At 41.4% G+C, this 24,449-nt stretch overlaps 1 protein-coding gene across 4 annotated transcripts in view; it reads left to right on the top strand.

The window, feature by feature from the left end:
- CRTAC1 (cartilage acidic protein 1) overlaps positions 1 to 24,449 on the top strand; it is a 471,729-nt gene that overhangs the window by 379,965 nt on the left and 67,315 nt on the right. For all 4 annotated transcript variants that reach the window (XM_069978915.1, XM_069978914.1, XM_069978916.1 and 1 more), the window contains exon 8: positions 15,145 to 15,281. In XM_069978915.1, the coding sequence (XP_069835016.1) occupies positions 15,145 to 15,281 (137 nt within the window). The remainder of the gene's footprint in view (positions 1 to 15,144; positions 15,282 to 24,449) is intronic.

Below are 24,449 nucleotides of genomic sequence, written 5' to 3'. Positions count from 1 at the left end.
TTAACAAGGCGAAACGCTTCTTTAGGTGACTTATCAGCCTGCTGCCTTTGAACTCTGCCCTGGTCTTCTGCGAGTGCCTAGAAAAGCTGGATCCAGTCCTAGGAAACTGGGAGAAGTTTCCCAGGACTGGATCTAGCTTTTCCAGGCACCCACTGTAGAGCGGCATGGAGTTCAAGGTAGCCGGCTGAAAAGCCGCCTGGCGAGCTAAAGAAGCGTTTCACCTCATTAAATCTGTAAATTCACTTATCTCTATTACGTCCTCCTCCCAATCCCCATATGACCCCATATAACCATATTGTAATGTCTCCAAAGAATCGGATGCAGCCATGTTGCAGATATTATCTCGTCCTGCCAGAAAAATTTCAATTCTGTTGGCACTTCAGGAGGCAGTCGCCTAATCTACAGGCTGATGTAAGGCGGCTGCTTCCTGAATAATAAAATGTTAAGAAGTCGTCCAATATTAACTTTTGGAGAGTTTCTTTACAAGACTTGAGTCTTTCATATTAATTTCATCCTAAGCATGATGATTTCCAGCCGAGCAGCGATACATTATGGAAAATGTGTTAAAATCAAGGTAGCAGCGCTGCCGGTTCGTTCTGCTGTTAAATTTTATTAAGTAGAGTTAAATATAGAATACTAAGAAGCATACAGAAGTATGAAGCGCTTGGAGAAAAGTAAAAAAAAAAAAGTTGTGTTGCCATATTTATACTAATTAAATGGGTTCACTACTTTGGTTTACTACTTTTTGGGGCGTCCTCCAAAAATAATGGTCACAGAGTATCCCATCACCGGGACCCCTAGCAGCCATCTGAAATTTGTTAGGGTACCTGATACATCAGCCTTGATGCCTTCTCCCACCATCCACAATAACGTGGTTGGGGCTTTGCTCCTCTTGAAGAAGACCCACAAAGCAGTAAGAGATATATTGGTGAGGTAGTTTCCCATGGGTGGCCACCCTAATGTTCCATACCTGTCTGTCAACAAGCCAGCTGATCTCTAGGAGGTTTATTGCAAGTTGTCTGCATCTATACTATATGGACCAAAGTTTTGGGCCTCACCACTTATTTAATTTAGTCTTCATGCAACAAGTGCGGAAAATCCATCCACTGCCAATGGAGTCTGCCTGTACAAACTCGTGAAAGGACGGGTTGTTCTAACCAGATTGGTATTACAGTACTGATATAGACCATAGAATCTGGTGTATAAGAACACAACTGCAAAGAGTCCTGACGCGAGATGAGTAAATTTACAGCAATAACGAATCAAAGGCTTTTTAAGCTCGGCATTCGGCTTATCAGCCTGCCGCCACATACAGTAACTCAGTGCCGTTCCATGCCATCCCGCTCCGGGTACCGAGAGACGCTGGATCCTGTTCAAGGAAGATTGGACCATCCGAAAAGCTCCTACAGGTGAAATATTTTAGACCATATAGTATACTTTGTTTTGGAACAACTTTTGTTTTTCCTTTTATTAGTTTTTTTATGTCCGTTATTTTATCATTTTTTTTAATCCTTTTCCTAGCTCAAGGCACAGGTGTCACAGATGATATAATAAAAGGATTATATAAAGTCAGTTTATTATAACCAGTCACAACAGAACAAAATAAATAGGATAAAACAATAAAAACAGATGTCATGTTGGAGAGCTTCCGCCATCCGTCTTGACCCGCGGAGGCCTATTGTGTTACCGTATCCTTACGCTAATGTAGTAAATGACAGGTTGCCATGGTTGTGGTACTGTCCTCAGGTATATAGACACCTTTGGTAATTAGAATAATTGTATCCATATCTGTAAGCACGAACACTCTAATGTAATTTATAAAACCCACAGAAAAAGTTTTTCAAATTTTTAAATACATTTCTTTACTTTTGGGCACAAAAAACACAATACAAATTGTATGGAGAAAGCATTGTATTCCGGGTGTTACTTTCCACAGATTTATTTAAAGCCACATAACAATCCCAGCAGGAGCCCGGAGAAGTGCTAGGGTAGTGTTGATTGGGAGTCTTGGATATCGTACAATCCGCCAGCTGACTGACATACAGCAATGGAAGGGAACCACACCTTCTGGTTTGCCATTCTTTAAAGGGAATGTATCACCTAAAATTTTCATTTACTGATTACAGTCAGATACTAAAACTTGTTCTTTTATTTTAATCTGTTTTTATTTTCTGATTGTAATTTTTAAAATTTTACTTTTTGTACATTGTTCTGGGCGGTCATATTAACTGAGGTTTTTTTTTACAGCGTTTAGTGACATGCTTTACGGCAAGACTCAGGGACATAGACAGCAATAGACAAAGTCTTCCCCTTGAGATGCATGTGAGACATTACTGAGCGCGCTCTGTGACCTTTCACAGTTCACAGGGAGCTGCTATTGTCTCGTCTAGTTACTGGTGTCACTTGTCGCTGCAATGCTTTACAAATCACTTTACAGCAGCCTCCTCTTATCACTATAGAGACAACAAGACAACAAGAAGTCTTAGTTCAGTTTTAGCCCCAGTGGTGAGAATGAAAACTGCAAGATCTCACAATTATTTTATAATATAGACAAAATGGAAAATTAGGAAAAAGAAACCCACCAAAAACCCACCAATAACAAAAAACATAATTAAACAATAAGTAATTTCCTGATTACACATTCCCTTTAAGGATGCCAATGACTTTACGTAGGGCTGGAACTATAGGCAGCTGAACTTAAGCCTTAAGTGACATGACCATAGCTGGAGTACAGTAAAGGAGGGAAGGATACAGACAGTGAGCCCTAGCCTGGTCCCACCCAGCTTACCCTTCCTATTTGACTTAAACAGCCCTACATGACTGCGGACAACCATGGTGATGGTTGCTTACCTGAGGTAATGGGCCCTTACCTGAAAACAATAAACCAACACCAGAGATGGGAAAACCAGAGTGCACCTCACGGATAAATCACAATCACGATATACAGTATTTATTAAGCATGAACTCAGGGGTCTAAAGAACAAGTTAAAAGCTTTTTAAAGTGACAGTGCCCATTTAACGTCTTGACTGCAAGTCACCTCTGACACCTCAGCCACCACAGAAAAAGTTCTTATATTGCTTTTGTGTTAATTCTATATCGTTGTCTAGTTTGATTTACAGAACTCCCCCTGGTGGCTACTGGAATCAGTCAGTGCTCTGTTGTCAGACTTGCCTCTAACCTCTCGATTAATCTTTTAGGCTGGGTTCACACACAGTATATTTCAGGCAGTATTTGGTCCTCATGTCAGGTCCTCATAGCAACCAAAACCAGGAGTGGATTGAAAAGACAGAAAGGATCTGTCCACATAATGTTGTAATTGAGTGGATGGCCGTCATTTAATGGCAAATATTTGCTGTTATTTTAAAACAACGGCTGTTGTATTGAAATAATGGCCGTTATTTACCATTATATGACGGCCATCCACTCAGTTTCAACATTGTGTGAACAGAGCCTTTCTGTTTTCAATCCACTACTGGTTTTGGTGGCAATGAGGACCTGACATGAGGACCAAATACTGCCTGAAATATACTGTGTGTGAACCCAGCCTTAGGCTATGTTCACACTACGTATGAGACCGGCCGTTCCGTGACTCCGCATCAGAGCTCCACGGAGGAAAGATCATCCGGCCGGTACTTAAGTACCGGCCGTGATGATCCGGGCTGAGACCGGCCGCTCCGTGACTCGGCCGGTACTTAAGTACCGGCCGGATGATCTTTCCTCCGTGGAGCTCTGATGCGGGCGCATCAGCGCGCGCCCGCATCAGAGCTTCCCATAGCACAGAGTGAAGCTGTGTGAACTGAGAGGACCTTCTGCGGGCGGAATTCATTGAATTCCGTCCGCAAATAATGGACCTGTCAGTTGTTTGTGGCACCGTATGGGAACCGGTCAGAGCGTATGCGATGTGTGTACGGTCTGGCTGGGATCCCATAGCGAATAATGCTATGTTCCACCCCGCAAATCTACGGCTGTAGTTCTGCGGCGAGAATTACCGGCGTAGATTTACGTAGTGTGAACATAGCCTTAGGCTGGGTTCACACTACGTATATTTCAGTCAGTATTGTGGTCCTCATATTGCAACCAAAACCAGGAGTGGATTAAAAACACAGAAAAGATCTGTTCACATAATGTTGAAATTGAGTGGATGGCCGCCATTTAATGGCAAATATTTGCTGTTATTTTAAAACAATGGCTGTTATATTGAAATAATGGCCGTTATTTACTGTTATATGGCGGCCATCCACTCAATTTCACCAGTGTGTGAACTGATCCTTTCTGTGTTTTTAATCCACTCCTGGTTTTGGTTGCAATATGAGGACCACAATACTGACTGAAATATACGTAGTGTGAACCCAGCCTTATACTGCAATGGCAAAATCATGTGATAGTTGGACCCAAATAGAGGTGAATGAAGACAATGGAATGTTATCATAAAATTTTGAAAAAGACCACTGGGTCCCTCTAGTCTGCCCTTTTAGTATTTCCCTTCTTATTACCTTGGGATAGATATATGTATATACCAGGCAGGTTTACATTCTGTTATTGTAGATTTATCAACCACATCTGCTGGAAGTTTGTTCCAGGTATCTACTACTCTTTCAGTAACGCAATATTTTCTCATGTTGCTTCTGATCTTTCCCCAAAAACCTCTCACTGTGTCCTCTTGTTCTTGAGCTCAGTTTTATTCTGAAAACACTTCTCTCCTGAACCGTATTTAATATTTAGTTAGTAGGATTCGATCATGTCTCTCTTTTCTCTTCTTTCCTTCAGACTATACAATTTTATTTTATTTTTTTATGATACAAAAATACTTTTTCCATGGGTTTTTATTTTAAAAACAAAAGTTTAGTTTGTGCTCTGCTGCGTCTGTTATCAGTAAGGTCTCTCAAAGAAGCCATTTTGATAGACTTCTGGTTGGCCTTTCTTTTCCCTCCTGAAGAAGCTTCTAAGTTGACTTGTGATCTGGTCATAAGTCAGCTTAGGGCCATGTTCTCACTCTGTAAGACACCGGCCCGTGTCAGAGAAGATTATCCCGTCCGGTACTGCAGTACCGACTGGATGATCTTTACTGCCCCTGAACTCAGATGCGGGAGCATCAGTGTGTGCCCGAATTCACCGCTGCTCACAATAGAGCGTGCGACCAGAGCCGCGTGCTCCATTGTGTGCACTGACAAGTTTTCTGCGGCCACTATTCAATGAATAGCGGCCGCAGAAAACTGACATGTTATGTGTATACACTCTGGCCGGGATGCCATAGACACCAGCACTACGTAAGTTCCGTAGTATTCACGGCCATTGTTGTAAATCGCCAACAATGGACGTGACTACTACGAAACTTACGTAGTGAGAACATAGCCTAGAAATGGATTCAGCAGAGAAATTGCTGGATGCTAATTTGTTTTAATAAAAACCTATAGTGAAAGTGTTTTCTATATGATAATATAAGTACAAAGCAAGAATAAAAAAAAAAGTGTCTATAGCTGTTAATGTATGAGGAAAACAAGTAAAACAAGTAAAACAGACATGTTAGGAAGACTTCACTTATTTATATGCTTCAAGTAAATTGAACAAGAGCCAACACTTTATACGTCAGCGCCTCTCTTTTCTGATTGTTAAATCTGCAGGCTTACCAGATTTTTTTTTTTTTTCCTACAATCCGGTCATGTTTTCTGTATCTTTGTTTAATCACAATTATATGGCGGTTTGTACACTGCCGATAGACATCAGCCTGTTATTTTATGTCTTCCCATATGTTGTCATTTGGATTTCATTTAGTTTCCATGTATGTGATTTGGCTGTGGCTGTGGATAACACTGGCAAATAACGCGACTGCAGACCACGTATGACAAGCGTTCCGGAGAAGAATTCCTGGAAATATCTCAAGTATACAGATAAAAGGGAAGATTCAATTGTAATACTATGTAGTTTGTATCAAATTCAGATATAATTACTATTGGGAGCCGATCCCTCCGCCAACCGTCACCCGTCATACGCTGATAAGATAATAATCTTATTTTTATTAATAAAATAATAAATAAACAAACAAATAAATACAGTAAACATAATGCACTCGACGGGCAGGAGGTACTACCTGTTCCTAAAATATTTACAGGGAGAGCCAGGTTTTTCTACATCAGATATAAACAGAGATACAACTGATATATATATAGAGAGATACAACTGCTTGTAAGCAGTTGTATCAGTAGGCAAGTCTGTAGAAAGAGCACCGGCACTACTCGATAGCAAGGACTTTTGTAAGTATTATAGGACACTCTACATGAACGGACTATATGCGGTCTGAGGTGCTCCTCATGAATGTAACCATAGTATCCATACACAAAGTGAAAAGCAGAGGGCACTCACCGATATCATGCAGTATGCTTTATTACAAATGCAGTTAAAATTCAGCAAGGCATATATATCATCTATAGCAGATGCCAAGACCCTTAGTAGTATGACCGTCATTTTGTGCGTTTCTTCGTATTTATTGAGGAAGAACTATATCTACGCTTAAAAAGCGTTGTCTTTATGCATTTAAATAAAGTGTAAAACTATATTTGATCAGTGCCTGCAAGTTTGTTCCAACTATTGGGTTTTTATCGAGATCAGCAAAATTTGAACATGCTAACTCTAGAATACTGGCAGCTGAAGAAGTTGGATGCAAACCTAAAGAGTCTAGAAAAACCTGGATACAGCCTATGGCCTATGGCCGTATCTATGTTTTCCCGGACTTCCTAGGGCTGAATCCTACTTCTTCACCCAAATTCTGAATCACTGTACTCATGTTCCAGTTGCGTTTATCTCTAGGTTTTAATCTTGCTCCAGATTACATTGTTGTTAAAGGATTTAGCCGGATGGGACAAGTGGCAGCGATCACCTCCACTCCATGTAAGGCTTGCTTGGTTGTGATATAAGAAGGTAAATCTATATTACGTAGGCTTTCTATCTCCTCCGCTGTATTCGTTCAAAGCTCTAATTAGCCAAATTACTAATTACCCTGTGTCGTTTTGGCTACTAGGGATACGGACTTGTAGTTGTACCATGCCGCCCTTACGTAGGAGAACATCTTCATCTGACAGATCCTCTTTAATTGCATTTCCATACCTAATTCCGCCCGCTTCACTCTTACTTACCTACTTCATCTCCGTCTTTTAATCCAAAGCGATCGTCAAAATTTTGCCTTTGATTTAGTTGTCGTATTCAAACTCCAAAGTTCAAATGTTCCCCAAGCAGACCCGCTGCCCGGGCTCCATCCTGATCACAGACGATGCCTCTGATATTTTGTTTTTGAAGCCTACACAGACTTCCAGGGCTGAAGCCGAGCTGAATCCTTTAAATCAAAGACATTGAAAAGCTGATGAGATGTGAAATAACGGCCCGTCCTCACCAAATTCCCCCACTTTGTGCTTAACCTTCACATGGGTTGTTAACCACCCTGGGAAAAGGTAATTACAAAGTAGGGCGACAACAGTTAATTAAATATGCTTTGAAAAAGCTATCTGCACGTAGGAAGCGAAAGACGGCGCCGGCGCGAGCCAAGCCGCAACTTGTTAGGGGCCTAATGGTCTTTGTTCGGTTGTCTGATAATTGTCAAACCAGTGAATAGCGTAATCTCAGAAAGGCATTTTCCACTGACTTTTTCAGCTCGTAATGTCTTATAATCTTCCTCGGAGCGAGATTTGCTCTGATAAAGGCCCACTTGATACTTTCCTTGTACAACATCATGGCTATTTGTTCCTTTCAAACGATCGCTAAAGGATGAAAACCGTAGAAGGTGCGCGGGTCAAATTCAGACACGCTTCTTTTGTATGGGCCTTTATCTGGAATTTCCCGGACAAATCTCTTTTATACTTTTGTACATTCACAGTCTTCGTATTGACTAGTGGTGATGGTAGCTGTTAGAATTATTGTAGCTCGCTGGCTTAATGGTTAGGGGTCTTAAGGTTGGTGCCAAATGGGGCAATAATTGCATAAAAATTCTATTATATGGCCCTCACAACTTGCAGTCAAACCAATCATCCTAATCATCAGCAAACATCCCGATGTTCATTTCGGATCCCAAACATGAACATTTAAAAAATTATTATGATTGGTTCGGTTCGTGTTCGCTGAACTTTCATGAGCAAATAAACGTACAGTAGAAGCGTATGTTTTGGTGCGTACAGATTATAAGGTGCAAAACGTAAAATACATAATAGCGGAGTAATTCCAAGATGCGTAGCATTATCGGATCTTTTATTCGCCCGTGCATATACTGTATACGCAATGACGTAAATACATGTATTATGCAATACGTGTGAGGAATACTAGGCCGCAGTGTACTGTCAGCTCAGCAAGTCAAGATGTCCCAGCGAGCCTCCCCTTTTGGTCTCAGAGAGCTCAAATACGTTGTAAAGATAATGGACAAGATGGACTATGATGGACGCCTGGTCACTACAGGGTTAAGAAATGAATCCTTATAGTGCTAACGCTGGATTCTGTCACCCTCCCTACACTCATAATTTCACAACGTTCTAGGCCCTACTTGGTCAGCTCTCCCTTTCTACACTGACTAACTACCACTGTGAATATTGCTACCTAACTAAATTCAGATGCTGTCCCTGCCCGTTTCACTCTCCCTACTGAACAGCAGAAGAACCAGGAAAAACTGTGAGAAAATTTGCCTCAGCATCACATTTTTATAGCATGTCCGTAACGTACGTAATAACGCTAATCGTACAGCCAATCACAGTAATGGCAGTAGTGAACATGGCAACTACATTGCCTAATGTGACCTTCCTTCCCCACACTTTCATTGGCTCTTTTAAATTGATGGGAGGAAATTTATGCGGTTGCATAAATCACGAGATAAACGTTCGCATGTTCGAAAATGATCGTTATAACCATTCCAATCATCAAACAAATGTTTGCAGCATGTTCATATGAACATATGAATATTTATGAACATGTTCGCTCATCACTATAAGGGGTTATCCAGGATTAGAATGACATAGCTGCTTTCCTGCTGAAACAGCACCACCCCTGTCCTCACTTTGTGTGTGGTATTGCAGCAAAGTTCCATTGAAGTGAGGTGCAATACCCCACACAACCTGAGGACAGGGGTGGTGCTGTTTTTAGAGAGAGCGGATATGTTTTTCTAATCCTGGATCGGCCCTATATCCCACTTTCCATTAAATTGTCATGTGATACCATGTGATATAGGAATGTAGATGTCTGGGTAACCTAAGCTTAGCTTCCTAAGAAGCCCAAAGACCCCATTGTCACTTTTTTCCCCTTTGGGGGGGAGGGGTAGTTACATAGTTACATAGTTACATAGTTACATAGTTAATACGGTTAAAAAAAGACACATGTCCATCAAGTTCAACCAAGTTGAGGGGCTACAAACATTTTCTTGGAAGTTGAAAATTTGGTTCACATAGTAGCATTGCCTATGTAGCCATTACATACAGTATATGCTTTAAGCAAATAATTCAGTTCTTATTACCGATTGAGTTTTGATTTTGAGCCTATGTGTTGTCACTTTTTGCATTTCTTATACTCTCGACATAATTGAAACCATAATACAAGACTGTACCCCGGCCTCTGCAATCTCCAGCCTGCCAAATGTCATCAGAATGCACAACGTGGTCCCAGTGGAACCGCAGCCCTTTACGTAAGGAAGGGGGGGGGGGGGATGGCCGCATCTAAAGATGACTTCCCTGGAAATGTAATCATCCTATATAGCAAACAGAATACAAAGAAAAATTTCCTTTTTATTGATATCAATCTGCTTCTTCCAAATTACATTGCAAATCATAGCATTATTTCTGGTGATGTACAGTACGCAGGTGGCAGATCTGTCTTCTTCAAGTGGATGATGACAAGGCAATAGGCTGTCAGCAACATCTGGATCATTATTTATATGATTATGGTCATCGCTTTTACTTTACGCAGGGCTGTAGGCGTCTTATATATTCATGCAGTGTTTGTATGCAAGTATAAGGATTTTGTCATTGTCTTGGCTCTGGATAGCGCCACTGACCTATAGTAGTTTATCAATATTATTTACGTCTTGGGGTTGCTGCATGGAGGGGGTGGATGTTAGATTCTAAGGGATTAATCATGAATAGAGATGAGCGCAACTCGAGCATGCTCCATGACCTATGACTGTATCCATATTTTCTAGGGCTGTATCCAACTTAGTCAACCACCGGTATTCAAATTCTAAATGATTGGACTCATTTCTGTTCATGAACACTATGAGTCTTATTACATGGAGCGATAATCGGCTGATAATCACTCCGTGTAATAGAGCCAACGATCAGTCATTGAAACGATCATCGGCTGATAGTTTCTTTAGGCCCAGACCTTAAGTCATTGGCCACTGACCATGCATGGCTTTGTGTAATAGCGATGCACGGCCAACGGCTGATGAGTGAACAAACGGATTACATTACCTGTCCAAATTCCTGGTGTTCTTCTGTGCTCTGCTTCCTCCCCGGTCCGGTGCGCTGCTGCAGAATGTGGACAGGTAATGTAAACTGTTTGGGCAAGGGCTGCACGGACATCGCTAACAATGTCCATGCAGCCTTTACTAAGTGATTATCGGGCCGTGTTATAGGCCCAGTAAACGAGTGCCGTTCTGCTGTATTGATCAGGCTGCTATTGGCCCATCGACCCGTGTAATAGGACCCTAAGGATTATAGCAAGGTGAGGCCATTTTAGCAGGTCCATATAAGATAAAGCTGGGTACATACTGCTATATTGCTAGAGAGATGGACGTCAGCCACACAGGTGGCATAGGTTTTTTTTTTTTTAAGTTTGGCCAACATCTCTTTCGTTGTAGCAGAAAAGGTGGCCACCGGTGGCCCAGCCCAAGAAAGACTAATCTGTGGCACTCACCCTCTATGTACCATAAAGATATAGCCTTTGCCTGTATCAGATCTGCTCATGCTTTGCTAGGCATAATTATAGCCTCTTGGGACAGTTGCTCTGGATCACCAGTGGATTCTTTAGGTGGAATTTCTGATTGGTTAGTCTAGATTTATAGCCTGGTGCATAGAAGGCATAGGGATGGTGATGTTAGTTTGACTATTACTAGGATAGACTCCAGGAAAAAATCCACAAAATAGTTTATAACCAGCTATTTAGCGTCAATTTTCATATTTGTTCTTGTCCATATTGGTGAAGATTTATAAAGACCGGCTAATGAGCCGTACCCCCATCTACTCCGCCAGATTTACTAAGGGGCGTACATCACTAGGTAAATACAGCGTAACCTGCATCTGCCACACAGCGGACACAAGTTCTACACCAGCTCGGGAGCAAGTGTAGATTTTTGCCAAGATCTACACCTGTTTTAGATGTAAACCATGATAAATTAGGCGTGGGAAGAAGCCACACCTTGCCTTGCCCCCTGCCTGCCTATCAGGTGAGCGGGGCTTATGTTTGACGTATGCCATTGAATAGGCAAAAATCAGCCCATTTTCCGTAGCATGTTAAAAACTGTGCCCCATTTTGTTTTATTCATGACTAGCATCATCATCAATTATTTGTGCCATCATCCATTCCGTCATCTCCAGTTCTATTAATGAGTTGCTTTTCTTATTGGTGTTACCTGTTTATTTTGTTTTGCAAGTTTCTGTTTGTAATACTTTTCAGCTCTATTGTAAGTCCTGGGGGTATCTGAGTACCAGGAGGCACAGCTAAGACTGTGACTGCTATAGGTGAATCAGTTCTGCCAACAATCTGGCACTGACCAGTCCTAACCAGTCAGTACCTTAAGTAGAATATCAGTCTCTTCTCCTTATCCCATGCATGAATCTGATCGGGTAATGACAGTCTCTCCTATGGTGCCACCACCAAAGAGCCCAGAAGCTATAGGAATGGTGACTGTGTCTTTTGAATTGGAGAGTTCTTAGCACTTTCTTCTTTTTCATTGGTAATACGTGTACAATTGATTTGCTCGAAAACAGAGCATAGAAACAGATCAATTCCTTGAGCCAACCAAAGGAAATTATTCTCGGGAACCCTTCTTCTATACGGAACGTGTGCATCTCTACTGTTCATTGCATTGCGGTATCATCAATAAAATCTAATAGGTTGTTTGTGAGTCATCCTAAAAGTAACAGACCCCAATAAGAAGTGATTGCTATATATATTATTGTCACTGCCTGGGACCACCAGAAGATGGATTTTGTTGGCATTGTCCAGGTTACGACCCCCAGAAAAGGCTATTATAGATAACAGCCTGCGAACAAGCAGAAATCTGATGTGTGCGAAGGAGATCAATGGTGGAAGCCTAGTGATTTGTGGCGGTGATCACTGCAGATGAACCTTATACAAGTCTAAGGTCAAGAGCGGCATTAGGAGGAGGTAAAGCCTTACTTAAAGAAGACACAGAGCATGGAGGAAGAGTACCTTACCTTTACAGGATCCCATTGACTGCTTTAGTCTGATTTGGCCATAAAAAGGAGTTGGGGGTATATAAGAACCCCTATCTGGGGGAATTGGAAAAGCCAAAAGGGTGAGAAATATCCCAATCAATGCTATGCTATGCCATGACAGACTCTCTAAGCAGCTAAGATGGTAGCTTCCCTGGCTGCCTTTTGTAGAGTACTATTGCCAACATAGATGATCCTGAAGCTGACACAGGTATGAACATTGTGGTCATTTAAAGGGGTTATCCAGCGCTACAAAAACATGGCCACTTTTCCACCTACGGTTGTCTCCAGTTCAGGTGCGGTTTGCAATTAAGCTCCATTTACTTCAATGGAACTTAGTTTCAAAACCCCGCCCAATCCAGAGACAACAGTAGGGGGAAAGTGGCCATGTTTTTGTAGCGCTGGATAACCCCTTTAAGGCTATGTAACAATGGGTGGCAAGATGGAGACTATATAGAGCCAGTACTGTGATGCAACACACATGCGTTGTCTAAAGCAGTGTTCCTCAACTTCAGTCCTCAAGAGCCACAAACGGGTCATATTTTGAGGATTTCCTTAGTGTTTCACAGGTAAAGTAATTATAGTCAGTGCATCAGGTATTATCACAGGTGTTCTTTATATTGGATATCCTCAAAACATGACCTGTCTGTGCTCCTTGAGGACTGGAGTTGAGGAACACTGGCCTAGAGTATAGGGCTCGTGTCCCATGTGAGAAGGATGGGGGTCTGGAGGCTTAAACAAGTAAATAGTGTCTTAGAGGCTGCTATGTGGGGGACACCTGTGAGTCCGAATCTATTCTGGTTCCTGGATTTGGAAGGTGCCAGAGCAATGCGGTACGGCAAGGCCTAGGAAAAGGAGAGTCACTTGGTGCACTCTTTTACAACCTCGAAAAAGTGACCAAGGTTAGTTATAGTAGGCATAGTACGTCCTAGTAGGTAAAAGTGGGTGGTCCCAAGGATGTGTGAAGGAGCAGAGCCTACTTGTGATTGCTGCAACCTTGCAAGTACACTTGGATAGAGCAGATTAAGAGTAAATGGTAGCATCAATGAGGCACAAAGTGGCACTGTTAGATGGAGGTAAGCTAACCAGTCTCTCCAACCTTGGAAAAAGCTTTTCTGGAAAAAAAAAAAAACATTGGGGGAGATTTATAAAACATGGTGTAAAGTGAAACTGGTTCAGTTGCCCCTAGCAACCAATCAGATTCCACCTTTCATTTTCCAATAAGTCTGTGAGGAATGAAAGTTGGAATCTGATTGGTTGCTAGGGGCAACTGAGCCAGTTTCACTTTACACCATGTTTGATAAATCTTCCCCATTGTGTTCAGCAATGTTCATTTTCTGGTGTTATTTGTGTGTTGAAACCACAAAGTACTGTGCCTTTAAGACTGTTCGGTAACCCGTAAGCTTATTGAACCACTCTACGCTTCTGCTCCTTTGTATGTGAGATGTGATCTGGTCTGCGATTTATTATTTAAAGTGTCTAGATTTAAAGTGTTCAGACCCCCAGCAATCATTAGAATTAGGGATGGTCCGAACCTGCCGAGGTTCGGGTTCGTACGAACCCGGACTCTCGGCAATGATTCCCACTGTCTTAAACCTCCGTGGAGAGGGTGGGAAGCGGGAAGACTGCCTGGAAAACTGGGATACAGCCTATGGCTGTGGCTGTATCCCGGTTTTCCAGGCGGTCCTTCCGCTGTATCCACCCTCTGCACGGAGGTTTAAGACAGTGGGAATCATTGCCGAGAGTCCGGGTTCGTACGAACCTGAACCTCGGCAGGTTCGGACCATCCCTAATTAGAATGAAGAGGCAGAATTAGTGCAACTGGAGATTGCTTGATTCCGATCGTTCTGCATTTGAATACTGGTGGCTGAAGAAAATGGATGCAGCCCATGGGAAAACATGGATACAGCCTATAGTGTATGACCGTATCTATGTTTTCCAGGACTTCCTAGGGCTGCATCCAACTTCCTCAGCCATCGGTTACTCAAATGATGAACGATTGGACTTGCGCTTGCGAGTTGCCCTCATCTCTTATGCAATCTCCACCAATTGTATTAAAATTCCCTGAAGCCTGTCTAATAGAACTGGATTGCGGTGGAGTGAAGCACATGGCTACACGCTTCTCCTGCCTCTTTCTAATGATCAGCGAGGGTCCAAACGTTTGACATGTCTCTGTGACCTGACAAAAGTTTGGGTAAGTGGCAGGAAATGCTAGGCAAGGACATCTGTCATACGCTTTATTTTTTGAGAACATTTCCTATTTTTTATTACTCTAACTAGTGAGTCACCGACTATGGCCATACTTTATTTTTTATATCATTATTATTATGTGCTCTCATTCTGATGGACAGAAACATCCATTACTTTCAGGCAAAGCAATCAGTCAAAACCACTTTTTTTAAGAAAAATTCTGGAAATAGTTTTAAAAAAATTTAATTTGTAATTTAATTGAACGAAGAGAAATCAAAGAGCGGCTTCTCCATTCTTTCTATTAGGGATTAGCGATGACTGGAGGCACATTGACCTGTTTTATATGTGATGGGTAAGATGTTCGCAGCTGTTATGAGGCTGTATACTCCGTCTTTTGTTTCTGATTTTAATTTGCAGATCCTCTCGATTACCTTCGAGGTCTCCTGGAGTAACATCTGAGTTATTACACTGAAGATGGAGCTTTTAATAAGAGATAATTTTGAGCCCTTATATCTCTCTTCTATCTTCAAACAGGATATTGCTACTCAGAAGTTCTCCATGCCTTCTCCAACCCGCACCGTGATTGTCGCTGACTTCGATAATGATCAGGAGCTGGAAGTCTTTTTTAATAATATCGCCTACAGGGGCTCTTCAGCAAACCGTATGTTCAGGTAAAGCTACAGACTGTGTTAATATCTGAAGGGACAAGAACACCTTATGCCAATACGATATCAGGATGACTTCTTATATGCTGTCTATGTGAGGCAATGGATCCAAATATTTAACATGATATGTATGATTCTATATGCACTTTTTACCTAATGGGAAATGTATAGTTTATCATGTTTGTTTGTTTTTTTGTTGTTCATTAACCCTTAGAGGACCAGGCCAATTTCAATTTTTGCGTTTTCGTTTTTTCCTCCTTGTGCTTAAAAGGCCATAGCACTTGCATTTTTCCACCTAGAAACCCACATGAGCCCTTATTTTTTGCGCCACTAATTGTACTTTGCAATGACAGGCTGAATTTTTTCATAAAGTACACTGCAAAACCAGAAAAAAATTCAAAGTGTGGTGAAATTGAAAAAATAAAACGCATTTCTTTTATTTGGGGGTTTTTCGTTTTACGCCGTTCGCCCTGGGGTAAAACTGACTTGCTATATATGTTCCTCAAGTTGTTACAATTACGACGATATGTAACATGTATAACTTTCATTGTATCTGACCGGTAAAAAATTCAAACCATTGTTAACATAAATATGTTCCTTAAAATCGCTCCATTATAGCTTATAGCGCTTTTATACTTTGGTCTATGGGGCTGTGTCTGGTGTCATTTTTTTTGCGCCATTATGTGTTCTTTCTATCGGTACCTTGATTGCACATATACAACTTTTTGATCGCTTTTTATTACAATTTTTCTGGATTTTATGCGACCAAAAATGCGCAATTTTGCACTTTGGGGTTTACCGTGCGAGATTTTTTTTACTTTTACACCTTTACTAGAAGCCCCCCTGGGGGACTTCTAGTATAAGTGCACTGATCTTTCAGATTACTGTATTAGCGGGCACGCGCACGCTAATACCCGCGGTCCCGGGCTACGAGCGGAACCCGGGACCGCGGCGGCTCAGAGCGCGGCCCCGCTCTGAACACGGGGAGGCAGCCCTGGATGTACAGGTACGTCCAGGGTCGCCTAAGGGTTAAAGGAGAAGTGCGGCCAAAAGTATTTTTTAATATGTTATTACTTATGGAAAGTTAGAAATGCACATATAGGGCACTTGCTCCCCAAATGGAGGGCACAGAGCAGGAAGGGAGAGAGGTGCCGGTGAATCTACCTCCCCCCTCTCTCCCTGCTCAGTGCAGTGGGACAGATACACACTACTACTACTCCCATCATCTGCTCATAGTATGAGCAGATGATGGTGGAATAGTACAAGGGAGATCCCCATCACCAAGCTCCCCCTCCCCCAGCCGAAATCACAGACACCTACCCCGCCCCCGCCCCCACCGTTCACCTCCCAGTATGGCAACAGGTCCGGTCACCATCACCAAACCCTCCATCCACCCCCACACACACACCATGGAGGTGAATGGCAGCGGCGGCGGCAAGGGCAGGGTGTTTATAGTTATAGTTTACATTACACTACATTACATCTTCCATAGACAATACAATGCTATAGACTTTTACATATAGTGCTCCCCCTACTGGACACTCCATAAGAATTACAACTGATTCGTGACGTCACAGTTTTTTTAGGGAATTTGAAGCCTCCCTGATCTACTAAATTAAGAGAAATAGCAGTATATGTGCATTTCCCATAATTAATGTACATTAGGAATTTGAAATAACATATTAAAAAATACTTTTGGCCGGAGTTGTCCTTTAAAGGGGTTATTTAGCATTAGAAAAAGCACAGGCACTTCCTTGCAAAAATAGTACCACCCTTCTCCTCTGGTTGTGTGTAGTATTACATCTCAGCTTCAATCACTTCATTGGAAATGAGCTGCAAACTGAGGACAGGAGAGGCGATGTTTCTGGAAGAAGGTGGCCAGTAATATTATTATTATTATTATTTTTATTATTATTATTATTATTATTATTATTATTAAAAACATTACGTATGTTGACTAGGTAACATACTCTTATACATAAATAAGATCTTGCCAGCTATATGATATACATTGACAGATGTAGATGTGGGAAATATTGTCAAGAGTACTGCTCTATTTCCAAGGTACATTATGATATTGGAGTAGCCTGCTAGATTTTTGACACTGCAGGCTGGTGGCCATCCTAGTGTCCGGACAGTCCTGTACTGAAGGTACTTGAGCTGTGATGCATACTGTATGTATCGCCTCTCACCTTATATTCATGCAGCAGTTACGGCTCTACAACTGATACAAAGTAATACAGAGGGGATAGGAGACCCACCATGTAGTGTAAGGGGAGCAGTGATGCATACAGTACTATATGCATTGCTGCCCAACTCACTAGGTGCGAGTGCTGGGGTTCTAGGCTAACAGAATATAGCACCAGTGCATTCAAGATCTACATCTGTAGGTTAAGATGAGTGAACATGCATAGGAGGAGAATGATAGTGGGGCTCCCAACTGATCCCAGCTGTTAAAAGGGAACTCTATGGATCCTATGAAAAATAAAATGCTTAGAAAGCATATAAGTGCACTCACTGATTCCGGCTGATTGTTTGACACCTTTTCCACTTGTGTACACCACTTCTAGCCCATGATTTAAACTTTTAGAATTGATCCCAGTTTTACATCATGGCACCTGGCTGGGAAACTATATCTCCCAGCATGCATTGTACCACCCACCCCTGTCTTTTAGTATCTGCCCATGACTGGCTCTATCTGCTTCTACTTTGCACTGTAAACACAGCATTTATTTATCTGTCTATCTATTCATCTACATAGATTAGAGAAAGATATAAAACAACAGGTTCTCCTTTCCCCTATACTACTCAGGAGAAGTTGTTGTTTGGGGTTACAGATGAGGTGTTACAGCTTACCCGGCAACAGAAGAGACAGAGATCTCAGAAGGGAGGTATGACATAAGAGTGGAGACAGAGTGGACCAGGAAGTGAGGATTTTCAGCAGCTTCAGAGTCAGGGTGTAAGCCAGGATGTGCTGCAGGCAAATGGCCCAATTTATGTAATAGAAACCTATTACAAATAAGTTAAAATTATGGGTGGAGATTGAACAGGTTTAAAAAATTTTTAACCGGATTTCCCCTTTGTACTCTTTAGATGGTGAAGTCAATTGCATCATTTAAGGAACTTGACAGAGGCTGGCATCTTTCTACTCGATCATGAGCATTGAAAGATAGATAGATAGATATAGATGAAGCAATATTTCCATATTAAAGCACTTACAGAAGTCTGCAATCTATAGGACCAGCCTGGTATCAAACCATTGGGTCTACGCAAAAACAGAAGGTTAAATGAATACCTAGAATAAATGAATCAATCAATAATAAATAAACGCTGATGTAAAGCTTAGTATGCAGAGGAACACTGCAGAGACACCATCACATGTCTCGACGTCAATGAACTTGCCAGACCTTCCTCCGGGAAGGAACAACCAAGCCAAGGAACGTCTCCAACCAAGGAAACCACCAAAGCAAGGTTTCCAACCATAGACGGCTGTTTTGGAGTATTTACCCCTCATCAGTGTGGAGTAGGTTTCTGGCTAGTGGGAGCAATGCCTAGTAAGTGCATGCAAAAGGACGCTGGTTGACCTCAGGCAGATCAACCAAAACACCGCAGAGACACCATCATGTGTCTCAACGTGAGTGTATTCCAGAGCATTGCCCCCTGGGAAATCAAAGCCTAGGACCTGATAGGCCAATGAATTACATTCAAAACCTACTGGAACAGGACATGCCCAAATGACAGTAAAAGTGCTTTAGGAGACCATATAAATATTACATGTATCTGTGAGTGGTCCTCTTTGTAGAGTTCACGATGCATAGACTGAAGTTTACATGTATAAAAAAAGCAATGATGTTCTGGAATAACTGAATACAGGAATATTGTTGAGAATATTGCTTGTCTGCCACATAAATGTCCATCTTCCTTGAATTGCTTTACCTCTGAAAACAATCTCAAAAAATTGTTTAGGGTTTGGCTGCCATTACCTCCCTGCTGTCACTAGAGAAAATAAATTCAGTCGCTTCAGATATTATTAGTGATAACAAAAAGACTGGATTAAAGGGGTTTTCCAACGGCAAAAAAAAACCTGTTATGTATTGTTTCCAAGGTGGGAAATACATGCACTTCGAATTAGACTATAGTTTGCAAAATTGCATGATTGTTCTATTGCATGATCGTTGACTGTCATGGGGTCCTGGAAGTTTTGTTCTTCTAATGGTTTGACATATCCAGAGAGCTTCCTCCCGCCCTCAATTTTGGAAGATGGCTAATGGTCTGCTTAAAGGTGAACCATCAGCAGGTTAGATGAATCTAACCTGCTAATAGCCCCCTAATGTGCACAGGGCACTGAGGAGGAAGGTATGTCTCTTACCTGTATCCTCAGCGCCGTTCTTGGCTGTTAGCAGTGTAACCCTCGGTCCAGAGCACCCTTAGGAGCACTGCCCTGCCGCCATTGCGCAGAGTCGGCCTGCTTCTTCTAATGAAATCAATGAAGTAGGCCAGATCACAGCGATGGGTACGGGGCAATGCTCCTAATGGTGATCCGGGCCATAGATTGAACTACTAATTGCATGGGTATGACACAGAGGAGAAAGGTAACATACCTTCTACCTCAATGTCCTATGCGCATTAGGGGGCTATCAGCAGGTTACATTAGTCTAACCTGCTGATAGTTCCTCTTAAAAGGAGCTGACTGTATGGCTGTAGTGCAGTGGCAGTGGCTGAGGCATTCTCTTCTTTGTATCCACATAAGTTGTGCAGCATAAGGGGGCTGGCTGTGTGGCTGAACGGAACCACACAGCAACCCCCCTTTAAACAAGTCATGAAATACAGCCAAGAACCTCTGTTCTTTGTTGGAAGGTCAAAGATTTAGACTAACTATGACTTATGCCAAGAAAATGCAGTGTCCTTGAGGGTCAGTTACTTCTCTGACAGCCAATTTTCTTTAGTAACACGTTCCTCTCAGCTTACACTGTATGTAGTCTTTGGGTGAACCTCATGACAATGTCGTGATTCACCATGTACGTAACCCAGGCCTGACCTTTAGCAAAAGCAGTAACTGGAACAGGTTGTAGAGAAATTTTCTATCCATAGGGTGACTGGTACTGGATCAGGTTCAGGGGCCCTAAGAGGTAAACTCTTCTCTTCACTGAGGAATTTACCTTATCACATTTACTAAAGACTTGAGTGAAGAGGAAAGGATTTCTCTTTCTGTGGCTTGATCCATTCTCAGGCGGAACTGGGGAGTAATTATGCAGCTTGTTATTTGCTTCAATAGGTTTGCAAGGAACTGAAAAACTTTTTAGGACTAAGGTTTGATGTGAGGCCTAGCACTAAAACTGAGGGAAGCAAAATAGAGATGTTCTCACCCCATTTCCCCCAGTCAAGCTAGAATTAACCTAGAAACTTCCATCCCTCTGTGGAGAGGTGGCTGTACTTTAGCTTTTTGTAGAGATTGGATTTCACCTCGAAATAGATGAATCTGGGAGACTCTCTTTACTAGGAAGCTGCAGCACATACCACAAACTTACAAAGCAGTACATACAACAAAGTACAACAAAGTACAAAAAAAAAAATCAAACTAAACACACAGAGAACATCCTGATACCACATAACTGTTGCTCCTGACCAGATTCCTAAATACTAAGCTATCATTTAGTGCTAGTACTAAGCACTAAGCTATCATGCCCACATAGTGCTGGCATACTGTCATTGAGTGACGGTTGTAAATCTTGGGTTAAATGGCACTTTATTTGGCTATAATGTGTTAGATGCAGAGAAATCAGCTTTACCTTGAATACATCCTACATGGGAATATCTGTTCCTCCTTAAAGACTACCTTATATATTTGCATTGTAGTTAAAGATGAGCGAACCTACAGTAAGTTTAGCCGAACCAGAACCTGGATTGTGTGGCCATTGAATCTCGCTGCCTGGAAAAGATGGATGAAGCCCTAGGGCTGCCTGGAAAACATGAATACAGTCATAGGTCTCCTAGGGTTTCATCCATCTTTTCCAGGCAGCGAGATTCAGCTGCCGAGGGATCAGGTGCGGGTTTGACCAGACCTACTGTAAGTTAACTTTTTTTTTTACCCAACTAAAAAGTACTAATTTAACAAACTGTTAATAAATTTGTGATAAAATATTTGCAAAATACACTCAGAATTTTCGCAAAAATTGTGCAAAAATATTCACCTGGAACTGACCAGACGTAGCTCTGCATAAGTTTTTGTGACTTTTCAAAAAGTTGCAAATGATAAATTTGGGTGGATATTCAAAAAAGGCAGATTTAAAAAAATTGCATCTAAAAAATATTCGCCTTTTAAATACTGGTTCAAAAATAGGCAAAAAAATCCAAATTTTCACCTAAAAATAGGCACAAATTTCCCCCTAATTCTTTTTTTTTTAATGTCAAGTTTAGTAGCTGCTTCATATCTAAGTTTTAGGACTTTGTTATTCCCTAAGTTATGGTATAAGATGAAACCAGAAATTTGAGAACAATGGTTACAAATAAGAGGCGAGATAAAAACCAAAAATTCTCATTAACGACTTCTCCGTTTCATCCAACATTACATTTTTGAAATTTCTTATTAGTTCGTAATAGATGTCAAAATGTTGCTGAAGGCAAATAAGCTCAGAACTTCTTTTTTGTGCAGATCCATTCAAAAAGAACCTCGACCCGAGATGCAAGATGCAGCCGACTCCTGCCAAACAATTAAAAATTGAGGTCTTTTGCAACTTCCAACCTTGGAACGCTTAGTACAGTTAAGATTAAGTCTCCTTCAGGCTGTTCATTTGTGTGAAATGAGGAGGAACTAATGCTTGATTTCCATGGCAGCTTAGATGGGAAACCTGTGGCAGAGATGAAAAGAAAATAAGATGAAAAAAAAAATTCATAGCTTTTGTAAAAAGGTTTCTGGGAGGATGACAGCACCGGTTTGCTCAGAAATAGTCAAATGTGGTCGGAAAGCAAAACGTGCCCAATAGGTTTCTTCCTTTGTGCTCTTATCCCACTACAAAAAATTTTGAGCAGCAGTATTTTGGAACAGAGGGAGAGATGAATGATGTCACCATGGTGTATTATTTATTACCGCTTGCCGGTGGCTCTTTGCCTTTTGAGGTCCTTGTCAAGGTATAATGTGTATATATTAATTGAAGGCCCCCTGTCTGATATGGATGTGCCATAAATTTGTAGAAGGATTTGAGGTCATTACTTTAGCTGGATGACTTTCTAAATTTGAACGGGAATATATCACCAATATTTCTTTTTGCTACAAACTGAAAAATAGTTTTTCCAATATCTTTTCACCTTTTTACCTTGTGGTTGGATTTCTTTTATTGATATATATATATATATATATATATATATATATATATATATATATACTGTATATGATCACAAAACCCTTTACCCATAGACAACCCCATATGAACTGTAATAGCTGCCATTGCCTTATGTCTTTTAATATAATAAAGTGAAATACCATAACAGAAGTGCACTTTTTTTAACTTGGTGATATTGGTAACTTTTCTCATCGTAGTTCGAAATGTTTTGTAAGCAAAGCAGTTTTTGTGAATTTAGGTAATTTAAGGTCTATCAGGGGGGACTTTTTTCCTTATAATGCCCCCTTTGCAGAAAGTGAGATGGTCCTATCATACAAGTGGATCCAGGGCTGCTTTCCCCTTTGCCCTCTGCTATTTTGTACTCCGCTGTACACACCTGTTTTCTAATAATTTTGTTTCTCTGTAGTGGGGAGTCCTTCGCAGGTTCTCACCTCTCAGTAGTAAAGGAGGTAGAACCAGAACCAAATGGGTTCCCCCCAACAGTAGTTATGAGCAAACATGTTCGTATGTCCGTACGAACATGACGCTAATTGTTTATGTTTGCGGATCACAAACTATTTGTTCGATGATCGAAACATATTCGAACGTAAGCAACTGTGTAATGTAAGCTTTGCACCTGATAATCTGTACGCATGTGCGTAACTCTAGACCGAAACGTTGGCTTCTACTGTACGTTTATTATTTGTACATGAATGTTTGGCGAACACAAACCGTTCACAATATATATATTTTTTGTGTTCGGGGTTCCAAACTGAAACCAGGAATTTCGCTCATCACTACCCAACAGTGGCCTCATTTTCTACCTCTATTGTATGCACACTCTTACTTTTAAGGTTACTCTATTCAAAGGATGATGGCAGATTTCTCTCTCAATTGCAGAATTCACACAATTACCTCTAGATTGATACAAATAGTCTGCTTCATTCCTGAGATTAAATATAAGAAGTCATTTTAGTGCAATAAAGGCAAATGCAAACCCATTTTTCACAATGTAACCCAATATATTTCCATCCAGTGTCCTTGTGTGTCGGCTTTATTAATTGTCAAGTCATGTCCTAGATGAAAAAGAATAACTAGAAGGAAAATGACACTTGGTCTGCCTTCAAATGTGAAGCTTCTACTCAATCTCCATTCCTGTCCTACTCTAAATAGTACTGCGTGTATTCAGAATGGCCCAGATATATAATATGTTACAATTTATCTAAATCGAGTTTTCTCATTAGGCTTGTTTGTGTATTTATTGTCAAATTTCTTATATCATTAATGTAATTGCATAACGACAACATATCAAAACAAAGTGATCAAAACAAATGGACGATAAAACAAAGCAAAAGGTCCCTTCCCATATAGACTTATACTCTATAAGAAAGATGTCTCTGTCCATAAGAGCTTACACTCTACAGGAGAGAGGACCCTGCCCATAAGAGCTTACACTCTACAGGAGGGAAGACTCTGCCCATAAGAGCTTACACTCTACAGGAGAGAGGACCCTGCCCAGAAGAGCTTACACTCTACAGGAGAGAGGACCATGCCCATAAGAGCTTACACTTTACAGGAGAGAGGTCCCTGCCCATAGGAGCTTACACTCTACAGGAGAGAGGTCCCTGCCCATAAGAGCTTACACTCTACAGGAGAGAGGACCCTGTCCATAAGAGCTTACACTCTACAGGAGAGAGGACCCTGCCCATAAGAGCTTACACTTTGCAGGAGAGAGGTCCCTCCCATAAGAGCTTACACTCTACAGGAGAGAGGACCCTGCCCATAAGAGCTTACACTCTACAGGAGGGAGGGCCCTGCCCATAAGAGATTACACTCTACATGAGAGAGGTCCCTG

Source organism: Dendropsophus ebraccatus, chromosome 8 (assembly GCF_027789765.1).
Source record: "Dendropsophus ebraccatus isolate aDenEbr1 chromosome 8, aDenEbr1.pat, whole genome shotgun sequence".
In the NCBI taxonomy this organism is placed as follows: domain Eukaryota; kingdom Metazoa; phylum Chordata; class Amphibia; order Anura; family Hylidae; genus Dendropsophus; species Dendropsophus ebraccatus.
Note: the sequence above shows the minus strand (reverse complement) of the source record. Positions and strands in the feature narration are given on the sequence as shown.